Genomic DNA, 20,389 nt, shown 5'->3' on the forward strand with positions numbered 1-20,389 from the left:
CAAATGCTTTTTTAACAAGACCTCAATTTCTTTGGGCTTTTGCTTAAGTCTGCCTACTGGGTAACCTGGCACCGATACGGAGTCAGACCACTGGGTCCACCTCGTTCAGTCTTGTTCAGCTCTGACTGGCCGCGACTCGCCAGGATTTTAAGAAGAGCTTGGACTACTGCAATGCGTTCTACATGGGGCTAGCTTTGAAGGTGACCTGGAAACTACAACTAATCCAGAATGTGGCAGCCAGACTGGTGACTGGGAGCGGCCGCCGAGACCATATAACACCGGTCCTGAAAGACCTACATTGGCTCCCAGTACATTTCCGAGCACAATTCAAAGTGTTGGTGCTGACCCTGAAAGCCCTAAATGGCCTTGGTCCAGTATATCTGAAGGAGCATCTCCACCCCCATCGTTCTGCCCGGACGCTGAGGTCCAGTGCTGAGGGCTTTTTGGCAGTTCCCTCACTGCGAGAAGTGAGGTTACAGGGAACCAGACAGAGGGCCTTCTCGGTAGTGGCACCCGCCCTGTGGAATGCCCTCCCACCAGATGTCAAAGAGAAGAACAACTACCAGACTTTTAGAAGACATCTGAAGGCAGCCCTCTTTAGGAAAGCTTTTAAGGTTTAACAGAATACTGTATTTTAATACTTTGCTGGAAGCTGCCCAGAGTGGCTGGGGAAACCCAGCCAGATGGGCGGGGTATAAATAATAAATCATCATCATCATCATCATCATCATCATCATCATCATCATCATCATTATTTCTAGCCATAACTGGAAATGCCAGAGGTGGAGACTGGAAACTTCTGCATGCCAAGCAGATGTTCTACCCTTCCCGTCCACCTTGCCTGGGAGAAGGGCAAGGGCCACAGCTTTCTTCTCCTCCAGTTTCGAACACCAGCTGACTGCTTAAGGCAGAACTCTTCAGGCAGTGTGGGCTAGTGGTTGGAATTCATAAGCAGTGTGGCCTCCGGGATCCCAGCTCTAAGCCGCATGGCCAAGTCACAACCCAGAGATGTTGCATTGGAGTGCCGAAGACACAGGGCCCAAGCCAAATGAAGAGAAAGGAGACTCCAACCAAACTTTAGGAAGAACTATCTGACAGCAAGAGCCGTTCAGCAGCAGAACAATTCTATTATTTTTTGAATTAGGAACGCCAGCCTTCGCCACAAACACAGAGAGCAGATCCTGCTTAGTGTACAAAATTTATTCCCTATTTATAGAGTTCTTGGTCAGGCCAGCCTTTTTGAGGAGTGGCGGGGGAGAGGGGAGAGATATGGAATGACAACGGTTCACAAGGAGCCTCGTGCAAAAGGTTTCTTTCCTGGGGCCAAGAGGCCAAGACACAGCCGAGAAACGTTGCTTGGGGGGTCGTGGGCGGACCCCGCATCTCCTTACTCCCGCGCACCATAACCAGTGATTTGGTCCTCGTTTCCTTCTGCGGTGCCATGGCAGAGCTCGGAAGGTCCTGTCCCCTCGGGAGGCCGCTAATCCCTGGTTTCTGGGCAAAACGAACAGGCAAGAGGGCGCAGCAGCTACACCCATCACTCCTTTGGTCCTCTCCCATCGCCATCCTCAGGCTTGGCGTCTTGGTGCTGCGCAGGAAGCGCCGGCTGGGCCGCCCGGCTGGCCACTTTCAACCGGAGCCGCTCTAAGAGGCACTCGGCTGTCTGCGTCAGGCTGTGCTGTTGGGGACAAAGGAAGATGGGGTGGGGGAAAAAGCAAGAGGACAGTTTTTATTCTGAAGGAATTTGCTCCGTGCTCATCCCTAAGTTCATCAAGAATGGTTCCTCACAGCGAAGGCTGTGGACCACAATACTTCAAGGACCACCTCTTCCCATATGAACCTACACGGACCCTGAGATCATGAGTACTTTTCCAAGCACAATTCAAAGTGTTGGTGCTGACCTTTAAAGCCCTAAACGGCCTCAAAGGCCCAGTATACCTGAAGGAGCGTCTCCACCCCCATCGTTCAGCCCAGACACTGAGGTCCAGCACCGAGGGCCTTCTGGCGGTTCCCTCACCGTGAGAAGTCAAGTTACAGGGAACCAGGCAGAGGGCCTTCTCGGTGGTGGCGCCTGCCCTGTGGAACGCCCTCCCACCAGATGTCAAAGAGAAAAACAACTACCAAACTTTTAGAAGACATCTGAAGGCAGCCCTCTTTAGGGAAGCTTTTGATGTTTAATAGGTTATTGTATTTTAATATTCCGTTGGAAGCCGCCCAGAGTGGCTGGAGAAACCCAGCCAGATGGGCGGGGTAGAAATAAAAAATGATTATTATTATTATTCTGAGGCCCTCCTTTGTGTGCCCCCTCCTCGAGAGGTCCGGAGGGTGGCAACACGAGAACGGGGCCTTCTCTGCAGTGGCTCCCCGTCTGTGGAATGCTCTCCCCAGGGAAGCTCGTCTGGCGCCTTCATTATACACCTTTGGGCACCAGGCAAAAACGTTCCTTTTTAACCAGGCCTTTGGTTGATCCGATTTACATCCTATGCCCTTTTAAAATGTGGGGTTGGGGGGGGGCTATTGAGTTGTTGTTTGTATTTTTATTAGGTATTTGTGGTTTTATATCTTGATTTTACTCTGTGAACAGCCCTGAGACCGCCAGGTATAGAGTGGTATATAAATTCAATAAATAATAATAATAATAAAATAGTTTCGTAACGTTTCAGGGGACACCAAAGGCAATAAATATGAATAGAGAAGGGAATCATCATTGCACAAGGGAATATGCGGGAAGGAGGTGAGCAAAGCCTTGAAAGGGCTCCCCGCAATTTGCCAGCCACTCAGCAATAAAAAGGAGGGCGCTCCCAGAAGGAATCAGTGTGGTATAGTGCTTAGAGTGCTGGACTAGGAGCTGGGATCGAAACTACACCCCAGCCCTGAAGCTCACTGGGTGGCCTTGGAGTCACTCACTGCCTCTGAGCCTAACTTTCCACACAGGGGTGTTGTAAGGGTAAAATGGGGAGCAGGAGGAGAACCGTGTATATCACCTTGAGCTCCTTGGAGGAGAAGTGGGATATAAATGTAAAACATAAACAAACAGGAATGATGGGCTGTGACACTTTGAGTCAGACCTACCCAGCATTTGTAAACCCTACCCGGGTTTGTAATGTTAGGCTTTGCTGAATTGGAGGGAGGGGAATATGTCAGCACATGAAGCTGAATTTTAAACCGGAAGGTTGGGGGGGTGTCCCCCCCCAAAAAAAAATGTGTCAGAAGCAAAGTTTGGCAGCTCTAACCAGATTTGACACTTGTGGATCTGGGCTTTTTGCCAACTCACTGCATTTAAAGAATGCAAATCTGGCTTGAAGTTATTTGGGATAACTTCTCTTTAATTTATTAGGCACTTTCAGATAGTTGTTTATTCTCTCTGCTTAGTAGGCAATAGTAGGCAAGGAAGAAGGCATTGCCAGGGGCAGGATGAGTCCTCAGGGATATGACAGGCCTCTTCACTGAACGTTGCCCTTTAAAATATTCGAAGTACAGTGGTGCCTCGCAAGACGAAATTAATCAGTTCCGTGAGTCTCTTCGTCTAGCGGTTTTTTCGTCTTGCGAAGCACGGCTATTAGCGGCTTAGCGGATTAGCGCTATTAGCGGCTTAGCGGCTTTTAGCGGCTTATCGGATCAGCTGATAAGCGGCTTAGCGGCTTAGAAAGGGGGGGGGAGGAAAAGAAAACGCAGGAACTCGCAAGACATTTTCATCTTGCGAAGCAAGCCCATAGGAAATTCGTTTTGCGAAGCACCTCCAAAACGGAAAACTCTTTCGTCTAGCAGGTTTTCCGTCTGGCGGGGCACCACTGTACCCAACCCTCTGGCTTCCAGGAATACAAAGGGGAAAACTGCGAAGTCCTTACTCTGCCACAGGGGTAGTGAAAACCAGGCCTGGGTGTTTCTTGCAGCAATACGTGAAAACAGCAGTGTTTTGGAGAAAAAGGAAATGAAATGAAGTCGAAAACGTGAAATGGATGCGGTACGGCAGCCTCTCTTGAACCTGGGTCTCCAGCCATTGTGGGGACTACAACTCCCATCGTTCCTGGGTACCAGGACCCACAGTCAGGGATGATGGGAGATGCAGTTCAAGAACATCTGGGGACCCAAGATTGAGAACGGCCGTGGCAACCCCACCCCCTACCCCCAATACACTCACCTGGAGGATATGCAGTCCTTTGAGACACACCACCGCCAGTTCGCAGAGGCCGTCACAGGTGAGGTCGACATACTCCATGCAGAGGAGGGGGCTGGGAAAAGTGCGCTGCCAGAGCAGGTGGAACTCCCCGTCGGACAGGCTGGAGGGCTGGACTCCCGCTGTAGCATCCGGGGCCCGGTACTTGTAGCACAAAAGCTCCTAGAAGACCAAGGAACTCTAGTTATGTTGCTTGCGATCAACCGATGAGCATTGAAGGATACTGACGAACTGCTGCGTCCAGTTCTGGGTACCACAATTTAAGGAGGATGTTGACAAGCTGGAAGGTACGCAGAGGAGGGTGACCAAGATGATCAAGGGCAGGGGTAGGCAAACTAAGGCCTGGGGGCCAGATCCAGCCCAATCGCCTTCTAAATCCAGCCCACGGACGATCGGGGAATAATTGTGTTTTTACATGAGTAGAATGTGTCCTTTTATTTAAAATGCATCTCTGGGTGATTTGTGGGGCCTGCCTGGTGTTTTTACATGAGTAGAATGTGTAAAAGGTAAAGGGACCCCTGACCGTTAGGTCCAGTCGTGGCCGACTCTGGGGTTGCGGCGCTTATCTCGCTTTACAGGCGGAGGGAGCCGGCGTACAGCTTCCGGGTCATGTGGCCAGCATGACTAAGCCGCTTCTGGCAAACCAGAGCAGCACACGGAAACACTGTTTACCTTCCCGTCGGAGCAGTTCCTATTTATCTACTTGCACTTTGACGTGCTTCTGAACTGCTAGGTTGGCAGGAGCAGGGACTGAGCAACGGGACCTCACCCCGTCGTGGGGATTCAAACTGCCGACCTTCTGATCGGCAAGTCCTAGGCTCTGTGGTTTAACCCACAGCGCCACCCGCGTCCCAGTAGAATGCGTGCTTTTATTTAAAATGCATCTCTGGGTTATTTGTGGGGCATAGGAATTCGTTCACTTTTTTTCCAAAATATCGTCCAGCCCACCACATGGTCTGAGGGACGGTGGACCGGCCCATGGCTGGAAAAGGTTGCTGATCCCTGATCAAGGGTCTGGAAACCGAGCCTGATGAGGAGCGGTTGAAGGAGCTGGGTATGTTTAGCCTGGAAAAGAGGAGACTGAGAGGAGATATGAGAGCCATCTTCAAATATCTGAAGGGCTGTCACATGGAAGAGGGAGCAAGCGTGATTTCTCCAGCTCTGGAGGGTAGGACTCGAACCCATGGCTTCAAATTACAAGAAAGGAGATTCAAAGTAAACACTCGGAATAATTTTCTGATGGGAACTTCTGTTTGACAGTGAAACAGACTCTTTCAGTAGGTGGTGGAGTCTCCTTCACTAGAGGCTTTTTAACTGAGGTTGGAAGGCCAGCGGTCAGGGATTCTTTAGTGGAGATTCCTGCACTCCGCAGGGTTGGACTAGATGACACAGGCTCCCTTCCAACTTTACATTTCTTGATTCTATGATCTGCCTGTTTGTACAGGGTTTTTAAGGCTGTTAAGAGTCTGGCCTGCAGGTGGCAGTCTGAGCTATCATTTGCAATTTTCATATTTTTTGTTTTCATGGGTTGCTTTGTGGTAACAGCCCCTGGCGAGGAACGGTGGGGCAGCTTAGGTTTAAAACACATAAATAAATATAAACAAAAACCTATGGAGGACGCCGGAATGGAGAAGGCTGCCCAGTAACAGCACCTTACAACCCTAACCCCATCCAAGCCAACATGGTGGGCGAAGGCAGATCTCTCACTGCTGACCTGCCCATAGGTGCCAAGAAGGATCTCTGGTTCACGGTCAAAGTTGACGTCGGTGACGAGGGCACACAGGACGCTGTCGTACTGGTCACTCAAGGGAAGGACCAGCTGGTCGTCCAGGCCTCTCTGCAGCACATTCCTGGCAGGGGGGAAGGAATAAAAAACAACATTGGGTGGTATTCAACCAAGTTTTACTTAGAGCAGACTAGCTGAAATTCATGACCACAGCTAAGTCAGGTCCATTAACTTCAATAGGCCTATGCTAAGTAAAACATAGATGGATACCACCCACTGCCATATATAAATAACGAGGCAGCAGATGGCGATGACCCAGTCAAGAGAAGTAATAGCAATAGCACAATTCAAAGTGTTGGTGCTGACCTAAACAGCCTTGGTCCTGCATACCTGAAGGAGCATCTCCACCCCCATTGTTCTGCCCAGACACTGAGGTCCAGCTTCAAGGGCCTTCTGGCAGTTCCCTCATTGCAAGATGTGAGGTTACAGGGAAACAGACAGAGGGCCTTCTCGGTGGTGGCACCCGCCCTGTGGAACACCCTCCCATCAGATGTCAAGGAAATAAGCAGCTATCCTATTTTTAAAAGACATCTGAAGGCAGCCCTGTTTAGGGAAGTTTTTAATATTTAATGCTGTATTGTTTTTAACACTCCACTCACCTGTAGACGACAGAGAGTTCAAGAGTGCTGGTGACAAGGACACTGTAGCTCTGAGCCTGGGGGCCAGCATTACCTGCAGGAAAAGATACAAAGGCTTAAAACACACAGACAGAAGAAACCCACACCAGAGAAAGAGCGGAGCTACCTGCACGGATCCCAAATGCGGTTGAGCAGGGGTCAGCAACCTTTTTCAGCCGTGGCCCAGTCCACCGTCCCTCAGACCATGTGGTGGGCCGGACTATATTTTGAAAAAAAATAATGAACGAATTCCTATGCCCCACAAATAACCCAGAGGTGCATTTTAAATAAAAGGACACATTCTACTCATGTAAAAACACGCTGATTCCCGGACCATCCACAGGCCGGATTGAGAAGGTGATTGGGCCGGATCCAGCCCACGGGCCTTAGGTTGCCTACCCCTGCTGTTGAGCCTCGAGCTAAAGAGCCTCTCATCCTACACATCAGCCATGTCATGGGCTGGCTGCATGAAGAAGGATGCTGGGAGTTACCAGCTGGGGAAACCCCAGGAGAAGAAGACTCAGAGCCTGGGGAGCACTGGTGGGACAACAATGAGCGGTCAGAGGGAGAAGACTGGGAGGAGGTGGTGGTGTCGGAAGCTGAAGAGGCAACAGGGTTTAGTGAGCAGGAAGAGGCTGTGGCAGACAGCTGTTCAGAGGCAGGAGAGGAGGGGGCCAGGAGAGAGAGATAAGGCAGGCTGCCGAAGAAACCAGGGCGTCTCCCACTCCCGCTGCAACCAGATCCCCACCCGCAGGGCTCCCAGAACCAGAAGAGGTATGAAGAGGGTGGAACACAGGAAGCCACACCGACAGAGTCTCAGGTTGCTTGGGAAGAACCCAAGCAAGGGAGAAGCTTAGGCAACTGTGGGAAGACAGGGACCTTCAGTCCGCACAACTGCCTCCTTGGGACAAGATCTAACGGGAAGAGGTGCTGTGCTCCCGAGGCCTGGTTTCCTGAGCTGCTTGTTTCTTTGAATAAAGAGTTAACTCCACTGATGCTGTGTGAGTTATTACTGTCCTGCTCCTGGCACCCGCCCCTGACAGCCACCCACAAGCTGGTGCCCTCCAGATGCTGGCGGACTTCAACTCCCATCACCCCGATCCAGCAGAGGAAATGATCAGGGATGGTGGGAGTTGGGACTCCACCATTTGCCCGGAAGGCACCAGCTTGGGAAAGCCTCCCTTATCTCCACCTGAGGTTGCAGAGAAGCCCATGGCCCCCTCTTGTTTCTTACCATTTGAAGCCACGGTTCCTGAGGGGTCGCCTGGAGGGCAGGAAGCTGGCAGAGCAAACACCAGGACTTTGGAGATGGGACCGTCTTGCTGGATGTTCCAGCTCTGCAGCACCACTTGGGCAGAGGGAAAGAAGAAGAAGAAAAAGAGTTTGGATTTGATATCCCAAAGGAGTCTCAAAGCGGCTAACATTCTCCTTTCCCTTCCTCCCCCACAACAAACACTCTGTGAGGTGAGTGGGGCTGAGAGACTTCAGAGAAGTGTGACTAGCCCAAGGTCACCCAGCAGCTGCATGTGGAGGAGCAGGGAATCGAACCCGGTTCACCAGATTACGAGTCTGTCGCTCTTAACCACTACACCACACTGGTGTAGGGGCAGAGGGGACAGTCAGCCAACACCACAACGGCTGAGCCTTCAAGAAAGGTGCTGCTAGGAATATTTATATGCCACTTACCCCCCCCCCAAGATGGAGACTAAGCAGTTTACAACTATAAAATCAATTATAATATATATATATACATTTTATTTTTAAAGTTCCATAGAAACAGCTATAATTAAAATTTACAGTAAAACAGCGACAAAGCACAGCACTTAAAGACAATTGAATAGATCAGGAAAGTTCACATTCAAGGCAATGCCTGCTTAAACAGAGCCGGTGGAATGCCAATAGTGATAGGGGCTTCTCATACGGGGCCTTTCGATTTCACCCTTTGCCAGCCTGGAGCCCTCCAGCTGTTTCGGTCTACAACTCCCATCAGCTCCTGCAGGCTGGCTGTCAATAGCTGGTCTACCAAGTGCTGAATCCTGGGATGTTTGCACAGCCAGATCCCTCCCTCCAAAAAGATTCCACAATGAGCAGAAAAACTTGTCAACCCCCTTTTAAAACATCACAAATAAAGGAAGCTTACCTCGACTGGCTGGTTCAACGTGGGCGACATGGATGTAGCCGCTCTGGCAGCCAAAGGCCGTGATCCGTTGCCCTGAGTTTGGAATGTTGTACACATCTAACCAGAGGACGCTGCAAGGAAGAGAGGAGGGCAATGATCAATGAAGTGGGTGGTTTCCTGGGCAAAACAGAGGTCGGAGAGAATGAAGGATGAAGGAATGGGGCGTGAAGAGTCCAAGGCGAGGAGTGCAACTGATCTCTACTGACGAGTAGCCCCACTGAAACTTATGTACTTAAATGTAAAGAAAAAGAAGAAACATTTTATCATATGTGGTGGGAATGTAAGAAAGTAAAAAACTTCTGGGAAATGATATATAATGAGATGAAAAAGATGTTGAAATATACATTTTTTAAAAAACCAGAAGCATACTAATAGACAAGATGTTAAATTGTTTTTATATGCAACAACTGCGGCAAGAGTGTTGTTAGCCCTGAAATGCAAGCAAGAAGAAAATCCGATGAAAGAAAAATGGCAGAAGAAATTAATGGACTACAGAGAATTAAATAAAATGACAGGAAGGATTCGAAACCTGCGGGACCAGAGATTCACAGAAGATTGGAAGAAATATACGAACTATTTGAAGAGCAACTGTAATCAACAAATTACGCTAGTAGGACTACAAGAAGTTTTGTAAGGCGAAATATATGAAACATTGCAAAGCAGAGAAAGATTAGAGATATTAGTTATGAGATTTAAATGTAATAGTGAAAGTAAGAAACGTATATTAAGTGATTAGACTGGAAAATTTTCAGATGTGATTGATGGAAGTCAAAAAAAATGTATAATATGTAAAAGTATGTTTAATTATTGTTGAAAATATGTTAAAAAACTTTATTATATATATATATATATATATATATATATATATATATATACACACACACACACACACACACACACACACACACACATACAGCGGTGCCCCGCAAGACGAATGCCTCGCAAGACGGAAAACTCGCTAGACGAAAGAGTTTTCCGTTTTGGAGGTGCTTCGCAAAACGAATTTCCTATGGGCTTGCTTCGCAAGACGAAAATGTCTTGCGAGTTCCTGCCGTTTTTTTCCCCTTTTCCCCCCTTTTTCTAAGCCGCTAAGCCGCTTATCTGCTTATCCGCTAAGCCGATAAGCCGCTAAAAGCCGCTAATAGCGCTAATCCGCTAAGCCGTCAATGGGCTTGCTTCGCAAGACGAAAAAACTGCTAGATGAAGAGACTCGCGGAACGGATGACCAAGGTTGGATGCAAGCCTCGGCACCTAAAACCTAGTGCACGGTTTTGCTTTTCCCCTCCTCCCTCCCCATCCCTTCTCCTTTTGTGCTGTTTTTTAGGTTACAAGTAGAGGCTGGGCCTTAGTCTGAGAGCTTCTGTAAACCTCATTCCTGCACGTGCACAGACACAGTACTACCCAAACTTGCTCTCCCCATACCAGCTCTCTCTCCCCCTCTCCCTTCTCTTGTTTTTAATAGCAAACCAGTCTTCCTACTTGCTTGGCAGCTCCTTGAGTTCCGGGAAGAGGTTCTCCACCGGCTGCTCCTCAAACTGGTGCAGCTCTTCATTCTACAGAGGAGAGGAGCAATGCAGTCACATCAGGGCGCCTCCAACGCAAACGGCTAAACCAAATCTCGCCTTCATCTGGTGGCCTCACCTCTTTGTATAAGTGGATCGCAGGGTCATTGCCACTCAACAGGAAGACTGTCTCCGGCTGGTCAGCAACCTGGACTCTGCGATGAGAGAAGAAGCATTTTCTTTTCTTTTTTAAAGAGCTTTGTATGAATGTCCCCGAGATATTTTTAAATTTTAAATTTATTTAGAGTGTTTGCATCCAGCTCTTCAGCCGAAAGGGCTCCCAGGGTGGCTTGCGCACAAACAGTTGGGATAGGGCAGTCTCTGGCCACAGGTTAGCGGGGGGAGGGGGGGAATGACACACAAGCAAAAGGGGACAAGCAGGGAAGAGGGATTTTGTTTTACTGGGCTTTTAGAGAGAGATGAGATAGGGCGAGTGGTATACATACTCTGCATGGTACAGCTGGAAGGGGGTAAACTGCAGTTCCAGGTTCAAACAGCTCTCTGGATAGAAAGAAAAATACTCCCTGAAAACAAGAAAGTATGCCCAGTTTCCATAGCTGGGCAGTTGTGGGGGGGAGAGATAATATACATCCAGTACGTTTCATTATGGCTCCCAGTACGTTTCCGAGCACAATTCAAAGTGTTGGTGCTGACCTTTAAAGCCCTAAACGGCCTCGGTCCTGTATACCTGAAGGAGCGTCTCCTCCCCCATCGTTCTGCCCGGACACTGAGGTCCAGCTCCGAGGGCCTTCTGGCAGTTCCCTCTCTGCGAGAAGGCAAGTTACAGGGAACCAGGCAGAGGGCCTTCTCGGTGGTGGCGCCTGCCCTGTGGAACACCCTCCCACCAGATGTCAAAGAGAACAACAACTACCAGACTTTTAGAAGACATCTGAAGGCAGCTCTGTTTAGGGAAGCTTTCAATGTTTGATGTATTACAGTATTTTAATATTTTTCGGGGAAGCTGACCAGAGTGGCTAGGGAAGCCAGGCCAGATGGACAGGGTATAAATATTATTATTATTATTATTATTATTATTATTATTATTATTATTATTATTATTATTTCAACCTTCTCTGGATCATGAACATGCCCCAGGGGAAGTGCAGTCGTACCTTGGAAGCCGAACGCCTTGGTTACCGAACAAATCGGCTCCCAAACGATCGAAACCCGGAAGTTCCGGTTTTCAAACGGTTTTCGGAAACCAAACGTCTGCTGCAGCTTCCTGCAGCCAATCAGAAGCCATGCTTTGGTTTTTGAACGGTTCCGGGAGTTGAACGGACTCCCGGAACACATTCTGTTTGAAAACCAAGGTACCACTGTATCATCACCAAAATCAAAAGGAAGTTGTAGCTCTCAAGAGTCTGATATTACCCAATTTGGAATTCTGAGCGATTGCGTTTTTAAGAGCTTAAGGTGCTAGTCCACTGGGGGGGTGGCTTCAGAAGTCTTCTCTGTTGAAAATGTGGACATGCCATGTATGCTGGGCTTCATACCTTGGCATAACTAACTAGAATACCTAATGGCTTTTAACTTCCAACTCCCCACCCCCTGAATATGGTAGCAGATACTACTGCTTTGCTAGAAAATCCATGTTTCGCGCCAAATTCTGCACTTTGACTCCTACATCTGTGAAGGTTTTCTAAGCAGTTTTGATGTATTTTGCTTCCAGGACATGGGCTTTCAAAGATTAACAGATAACAGAAGAGATTGGAGGGAACTTGGGGCACCGATTTCAGGGTTAGGTGGCAAAAACAGATACTGAAGGCTCACGTGCGATAGAATCTAAGTTGTATTCAGATCCTGGTTCATAGTCGCAGTAAATGTTAAGGAAGGGGCTGGCTTTGTCGCCGGAATCCTGTGGAGATGGGAAGAGAAAGAGGCAAAGCTGCAAGTTCATTTCACATCAAGAAGACTTTGCAGTACACATAATTACTTAAAGATGAGTCCTACTGGATCAAACCAAAGTTCTATCTCGTCTTCCTTTTTCAGGCCAAGGAAGGCTGTCATGGGGCTTAATCCAGTAATAAGCTATGTTATGTCCTCATTTACCTACATACTGCTTTTTGGCCCAGATGTCCCGAAAGCAGTAAGCAGATGTTTATACAAAAACTATATAAAATGAAAGTACAACAAATACAGCTATTCAAAACAATATGAATTAGCAAAATCACTAAATACCCGCCAATCACACCAGTAATGCTGTAAAGTGGGTGTCCTGAGGACGAGAATTGTAAACCATTGTGTTAATTTAAGCTACAACCTAACCCAAGGCATGTTTTCTTGGAAGCAGGACCAGCCAAAATGGAAGGGCACATCCTCCGAGGCCCCAGTACCTAAAGGACTACCTTTTCTTGTGAGGACCTACCCTGTATACCTGAAGGAGTGTCTCCACCTCCATCGTTCTGCCCGGACACTGAGGTTCAGCTCTGAGGGTCTTCTGGCACTCCTCTCATTGAGAAAAGTGAAGCTACAGGGAACCAGGCAGAGGGCCTTCTCGGTAGTGGCACCCCCCATGTGAAACGCCCTCCCATCAAATATCAAAGAGATAAGCAATCCTATGACTTTCCATAGATACCCGAAGGCAGCCCTGTTTTAGGAAGCTTTTAATGTTTGATGCTTCATTGTTTTCCTTTATATTTTGTTGGAAGCAGCCTAGAGTGGCTGGGGGGACCCATTCAGTTGAGTGGCGTACTAGAAATTTTATCATTATTATTATTCCCTGATGTCAACGTCTGAGGTCTCTTCCCTACATGCCACCTCCGTATACAGTACAGTGGTACCTCAGGTTACATACGCTTCAGGTTACAAACTCCCCTAACCCAGAAATAGTGCTTCAGGTTAAGAACTTTGCTTCAGGATGAGAACAGAAATCATGCTCCAGCGGCACGGTGGCAGCAGGAGGCCCCATTAGCTAAAGTGGTGCTTCAGGTTAAGAACAGTTTCAGGTTAAGTACAGACCTCAGGAACGAATTAAGTACAGTGGTGCCTCGCAAGACGAAATTAATCCGTTCTGTGAGTCTCTTCGTCTAGCGGTTTTTTCGTCTTGCGAAGCAAGCCCATTGACGGCTTAGCGGATTAGCGCTATTAGTGGCTTTTAGCGGCTTTTAGCAGCTTATCAGCTTAGCGGATCAGCTGATAAGCGGCTTAGCTGCTTAGAAAAAGGGGGGGGAGGAGAAAAAACCCGCAGGAACTCGCAAGACATTTTCGTCTTGCGAAGCAAGCCCATAGGGAAATTTGTTTTGCGAAGCGCCTCCAAAACGGAAAACCCTTTCGTCTAGTGGGTTTTCCGTCTTGCGAGGTGTTCGTCTTGCGGGGCACCACTGTACTTAACCTGAGGTACCACTGTATTAGGTCTCCACCTTTCAAAAGCACTGCTTGTGAAGAACACGCCAAGCGACGCATCATTTACAAAGGGATGAAAGCCACACCTACCTTAATAAAGGTGATCCCCACCACCAAACCCCTTTTGGGAGGTGATTTGTTGAAAGTGTCAATGGAGACAATCTCGGCATCAACTGAGAAGCAAAGAGACACACAAGGAGACCATGGGCTAAGGGAGATCAGCTGCCAGCAGTTAGCATCCAACAAAGATCACACAACAAGAGAGGGAAATGAATGAAATGCTGAACTGAGAGATTTCCTCTTGTGGGTGGGTAGGTGGGTGGGCAGCAGAGGAAGAGCAGGGCTACCTTTGAAGGTGACCCAGAAACTGCAATTAATCCAGAATGTGGGAGCTAGACTGGTGACTGGGAGTGGCCGACGGGACCACATAATGCCGGTCCTGAGAGATCTGCACTGGCTCCCAGTCCATTTTCGAGCACAATTCAAAGTGTTGGTGCTGACCTTGAAAGCCCTAAACGGCCTCAGCCCAGTATACCTGAAGTAGCGTCTCCACCCCCATCATTCTACCCAGACACTGAGGTCCAACACTGAGGCCCTTCTGGCGGTTCCCTCATTGCAAGAAGCCAAGTTACAGGGAAACAGACAGAGGGCCTTCTCGGTGGTGGCACCCGCCCTGTGGAATGCCCTTCCATCAGATGTCAAGGAAATAAGCAGCTATCCTATTTTTAAAAGACATCTGAATGCAGCCCTGTTGAGGGAAGTTTTTAATATTTAATGCTGTATTGTTTTTAACACTCGATTGGGAGCTGCCGAGAGTGGTTGGGGAAACTCAGCCAGATAGGCGGGGTATAAATAATAAATTGTTGTTGTTGTTGTTGTTGTTGTTGTTGTTGTTGTTGTTGTTGTAAGGGATGTGGGTGGTGCTGTGGGTTAAACCACTGAGCCTTGGGCTTGCTGATCAGAAGGTCGGAGGTTCGAATCCCCGCGACGGGGTGAGCTCCCGTTGCTCGGTCCCTGCTCCTGCCAACCTAGCAGTTCGAAAGCACGTCAAAGTGCAAGTAGATAAATAGGTACCACTCCGGCGGGGAGGTAAACGGCGTTTCCGTGTGCTGCTCTGGTTCGCCAGAAGCGGCTTAGTCCTGCTGTCCACATGACCCGGAAACTGTACACCGACTCCCTCGGCCAATAAAGCGTGATGAGTGTCGCAACCCCAGAGTCGGTCACGACTGGACCGAATGGCTAGGGGTCCCTTTACCTTTTTATTATTATTATTATTATTATTATTATTATTACCTGGGTCACCCGGTCCCTCACTCCAACCCACAGACTGCCCCCCTCCGCCCACTGAGCCCACCTGCCTCCTTACCTGGGATATAGGTGAACTGCAGCTCCCTGGCCACGGGACGCAGCTTCTGCCTCAGGTCTTGGTAGCGGAAATAAATGACTTTCCCCTTCAGGGTGGCAGCCAGGAGCCCCCCAGGCCCGTCCCCGCACCCCCCGGGGGCCACAGGGACCCCCAGGCCCGTCCCTGGCCCCTCGGAGACCCCCCCCTCCTCCTGCCCCAGCCCCGCCCTGGGGAAATCCTCCTGCCCCGGGCCCCTCCCGCCCCCGCGGGCCGCCCCGGGCAGCGCGGCCAGCCCGTAGATGTTGCTCTGCGAGGAGAAGCGGGTGAAGCTGTCCTCCGAAAACGGGCATTCCCGGGAGGGGTCCATTCCGGCTCAGGCACCGCTACGGGCAGCCCCGTCCTCCCTTCCCCACCATTATTGGAGAGCCAGAGGTAAAAAGGAGTAGGGGGCTTTCCGAAGGTGACGTCGCCGGGCCAGGAGGCGTCGCGGGCGTGTGACGCATGCCCGACTCCAAGATGGCCTCTTTAGGCTCCTTCCCGTTGCCATCGTCATTATTATTATTATTATTATTATTATCACCACCATCATAGGGCGGTTTGCAACATAAAAACGCATAACTCAGTATTGTAATATCCCCATCGCCGACACGTGTGGACGTCGCAGTCTGCAACTTGCGGGGACGACGTTTAAGGGTGGCGTTTGAAAATAATAATCATAATACAACACTTAAAAATTTAATCAAAAGCAAGAAAAAGAGGCATAGCTTTAACAAGTTATGAAGAATTTTAGGAGCCTGTCTAGAGAGTCACCACGCCCCAAGTGAGAGAAAACAAAAATGTGTGATAACCAATAAATAGATTTAAAATAAAATGGGTTGCAGAGGGTTAGATTAGAATAGATGACCCTTTGGGTATTTACACAGCCTCACATCTTCATAGGGTTATTGCTAGAGCTGTAATCTGCAAATGTTTAATTGGCACAATCGCTTCATGCCTGTAATGAAGATTTAATTATTATTTATTGAAGTTAGATACCGCCCTATACCTGGAGGTCTCAGGGCAGTTCCATCTTGTCCTCTGCCGTCCCCTTCTCCTTGTGCCCTCCATCTTTCCCAACATCAGGGTCTTTTCCAGGGAGTCTTCTCTTCTCCTGAGGTGGCCAAAGTCTTGGAGCCTCAGCTTCAGGATCTGTCCTTCCAGTGAGCACTCAGGGCTGATTTCCTTCAGAATGGAGAGGTTTGATCTTCTTGCAGTCCATGGGACTCTCAAAAGTCTCCTCCAGCACCAGAATTCAAAAGCATCAATTCTTCGGCGATCAGCCTTCTTGATGGTCCAGCTCTCACTTCCATACATGACTACTGGGAAAACCATGGCTTTAACTATACGGACCTTTGTTGGCAAGGTGATGTCTCTGCTTTTTAAGACGCTGTCTAGGTTTGCCATTGCCTTTCTCCCAAGGAGCAGGCGTCTTTTAATTTACTGGTTGGAAATTACATCTCTCTTAATGATTCGCTCCAAATGCTTATCTATGGTAGCTTTTTGATAGGTGATAAACACATAGCAGGAAAGTAATGCGCTTACATACACACCAGGCCTTGACCATAAGCGCTAGCATTCCTCTTCTTAGCACTGCATGAAAAGGAGACCCTTTCTGTGAGTTTCCACGATTAACAAATGCAAAGCTATCACCAATTGCGTATTGATCCATACACTTAACACAATCTCTTTTTTGTTTTTCTTCTCATTGTCCATTAGAGGGCAGTTTTCTTCTTCTGAAGCCCCATCTTCACTATACATTGAAAGCAGTATATTGTGCTACTGTCACCACTTCCTGGAAACTCATTGAAGCGTGCTGAGAGTTGGCACGAGACCCCTATTGCCTCCCCAGAGCTACAATTCCCTGAGTAGAGAGATTGTTAAACCACTGTTCGAATTGTAGGTGCCTGAGGGGAATAGGAGACTCAGAGCTACTCTAGGCACAAACAACAGTGCCTAGGATCCTTTTGGAGGAAAGCCCCAACTGTTTAAAGTGGTATGATACTGCTTTAAATGTATAGAGACAGGGCACAATATTTTTGTAGCTTTTCTTCCAAAATATAAAATCCACAGACAATGCCAGTCAGCTGAAATGCATGTCCTTTAAACCTACAGTCTATCTGAAGAAGTGTGCATGCACACGAAAGCTCATACCAAGAACTGACTTAGTTGGTCTTTAAGGTGCTACTGGAAGGAATTTGTTTTGTTTTGACTATGGCAGACCAACACGGCTACCTATCTGTAGTCTGGGGCTTGTCTTTCTTTCTTTCTTTCTTTCTTTCTTTCTTTCTTTCTTTCTTTCTTTCTTTCTTTCTTTCCTCTCCCCCCGACCCCCACCCCCGTGATTTTATGTTGTGATGTGTTACAAGTGCTCCTTGTTGCAATATTCCCCATTCCCAGAAATATCCCCAATATTTAAAGAGATGGTCCATTCCTTCCAATAATTAGTCAGATTTATTAAAGGCTTAACACTTGGAAGAACTGCATTCTTTCGTCAGGCTACTGGAAACAGCACCTTGGATCTTTACAATGCATTGTTTGCAGTGTATTTCCCTCAAAAGCCAGTTAAGCAAGTCATACTATGTATAGTTTAAGCTCATTGCCAGAGCCCAAGAAAATATGGGGCTTTGTAAAATTTCTCTTTCTCTCTCTCTCTCTCTCTCTCTCTCTCTCTCTCTCTCTCTCACACACACACACACACACACACACACACACACAGGCTTCCAGTCATGTTACCCAGCTGGTATTGTACTCAAGTGGGATGGCAGCATAACAACAGTAACATGAAAATATAACTAAACTCTAGCCCAAATGATCATGGAACGTTGCATCACTTAGGAGAGAATGAGATGATCATTTGCTGCAATCTACTGCACAAGTTATGGACCTAGAGGCTTCAGCATCTCCAGTGGAAAGCAGATCTGATCAACTCCCTAAGTGAGGGCTTGGGTACCTGTGCTTGTGCTTGTGTTTCCTGCTTGGCAGGGGGTTGGACTCGATGGCCCTTGTGGTCTCTTCCAACTCTATGATTCTATGATTCTAGGTTTTATTAGTTCCAACTGCCTTGAGTTCCAGCCAGCACGGTCAATGATCAGGGATGTTGGTGAGGGTTGGCAGCCAAATCACAAATGCATGTTTTGCTAAACAAGCACAGGGCTGGCACACAAGGGTTCTTAAACTTCCTAGTAACCTTGAAGTATTTTTTCTGCATACTACTTTGCTGTATATGCTGTCAGCACTGAAATGTAAGTAAACCTTTTTGTTTGTTTCTTGGACTAAAAAAAAAGGGTGGTTCGTTCTCTGCAACAGGGGTGAAGAGGGGGAGATCAGCAGACCATAAATAAAAAGGAATAAAAAAGCACAACTGCCTAATTCCTAAGCTTTAAAGGCAAAGGTAAAGGGACCCCTGACCATTAGGTCCAGTCGTGGCCGACTCTGGGGTTGCGGCGTTCATCTCGCTTTATTGGCCAAGGGAGCCGGTGTACAGTTTCCGGGTCATGTGGCCAGCATGACTAAGCCGCTTCTGGCAAACCAGAGCATTTACCTTCCCGCCGGAGAAGTACCTATTTATCTACTTGCACTTTGACGTGCTTTTGAACTGCTAGGTTGGCAGGAGCAGGGACCGAGCAACGGGAGCTCACCCCGTCGCAGGGATTCGAACCGCCAACCTTCTGATCGGCAAGCCCTAGGCTCTGTGGTTTAACCCACAGCACCACCTGTGTCCCGTTCCTAAGCTTTAGTAAACTGCAAAAACATTTAAATGTTTTACTCTGCTAAAAGACCTTAGTTACATGGGATAGGTGGTTAAAATTTAATCTTCAGATTTAATCCTCAGTCCCATCTCCCACGTAGTCCAGTATCATCTGGAGGGCCAGGGGTTCCCAAACGCTGCCATAAGCAAGTGTGCTTCATGTGCGGTTTTCTACCAGCTCTATCTGGTACGCTGGCTGAGACCCTACCTCCCTGCTCACTGTCTTGCCAGTGATACATGCACTGTTTATCTCCCACTTGGACTACTGCTATGTGCTCTACATGGGGCTACCTTTGAATGTGACTCAGAAACTTCAATTAATACAGAATGTGGCAGCTAGACTGGTGCCTGGGAGCAGCCGCCGAGACCATATAACACCAGTCCTGAAAGACCTACACTGGCTCCCAGTACATTTTCAAGCACAATTAAATTTGATGGTGCTGACCTTTAAAGGCCGAAAAGGCCTCAGCCCTGTATACCTGAAGGAGCATCTCTACTCCCATTGTTCAGCCCTGACACTGAGGTCCAGCACCGAGCGCCTTCTGGCAGTTCCCACACTGTGAGAAGTAAAGCTACAGGGAACGAGGCAGAGGACCTTCTTGGTAGTGGTGCCCACCCTGTGGAATGCCCTCCCATCAGATGTTAAGGAGATGAGTAATTATATAACATTTGGGAAAGATCTAAAGGCTGTATAGGGAAGCTTTTTAAGGTTTAAGGTTTTACAGTGTTTTTATATATGCTGGAAGTCACCTGGAGTGGCTGGCGCAACCCAGCCAGATGGGCGGGGTATAAATAATAATAGAAAATTAATTATAAAACTATGTTTTGTGTTTTTGTACCGCTATTTCAAATGGCATGGCCAAAGGTAGCTGAATTTTCAAAGCACACCTGGTGCCCCAAGTAACAGTTTAGGCTGAGCACAGGAATGCTGAACTCACAAAAAGTTGGATGAAGCCCAGCCAAATCTAGGTCTCAGAAAAGGATGTACCTTTTATAGTTAGCTTCAGGTGACACACAAGTTCTGAACCACTGATTTCTGCTCTGGACTAATGAAGAATTGCTTTTGCTTTGGCACAAGAGACAAGACCCGCCCTAGGAAACTCTGCCTGCCTCTATAAAGTGATTGCCATTGACAACATGAGGTAGGCCGGTACCTGGATGATGAAACCTCCAAATTAAGCTGAGGGTTAGGTATATTCTGCCCACGCTGTCGGGGGTGGTACTTGCAGCATTCAGAGTGGGATTTGCTTTTTAAAAACAAGTTCGGATCAAAGACAAACTCTGATGCATGTTGACAAGTCTAATGAATTTTTAGGGACTGTGCAGGCGAAATACTAGTTAGTAAGGTTCATTGTACTGCATTAAAAAAAGCAGAATTATGGAAGCTAACACAAATTAACACAACTCTGCTTTTACGGGCACTATGTCTCCCCGTCCCCCATCTTTTAAAAGTGCAGAATACACACCACACTCAAACCTGCAAAGCAGCACTGCTCAAAACAGGGTGAGAAGCTGAAGGTCAAGTTCACCCAAACTTAGCTGCTCCGGTTCCAAATCCATCACAGGAACAAAGTCTGAAGACTGAACACACATA

At 48.0% G+C, this 20,389-nt stretch overlaps 1 protein-coding gene across 1 annotated transcript; it reads right to left on the reverse strand.

Annotated features, from left to right (window-relative positions):
• Nucleotides 1-1,185: 1,185 nt before the first annotated feature.
• KPTN (kaptin, actin binding protein) lies at nt 1,186-15,445 on the reverse strand. The gene is made up of 12 exons (XM_081869183.1): nt 15,030-15,445; nt 13,754-13,836; nt 12,092-12,176; nt 10,768-10,822; nt 10,401-10,476; nt 10,239-10,312; nt 8,721-8,830; nt 7,815-7,928; nt 6,563-6,635; nt 5,892-6,027; nt 4,142-4,339; nt 1,186-1,678 (listed from the first exon to the last, which is right to left on the reverse strand). The coding sequence occupies exons 1-12, from the start codon at nt 15,373-15,375 to the stop codon at nt 1,538-1,540; spliced, it is 1,491 nt and encodes a 496-aa protein (XP_081725309.1). The 5' UTR covers nt 15,376-15,445; the 3' UTR covers nt 1,186-1,537.
• Nucleotides 15,446-20,389: the final 4,944 nt, after the last annotated feature.

The sequence above is a fragment of the Podarcis erhardii genome (genome assembly GCF_964252035.2).
Source record: "Podarcis erhardii genome assembly, chromosome: 7".
Taxonomy (NCBI): Eukaryota; Metazoa; Chordata; class Lepidosauria; order Squamata; family Lacertidae; genus Podarcis; species Podarcis erhardii.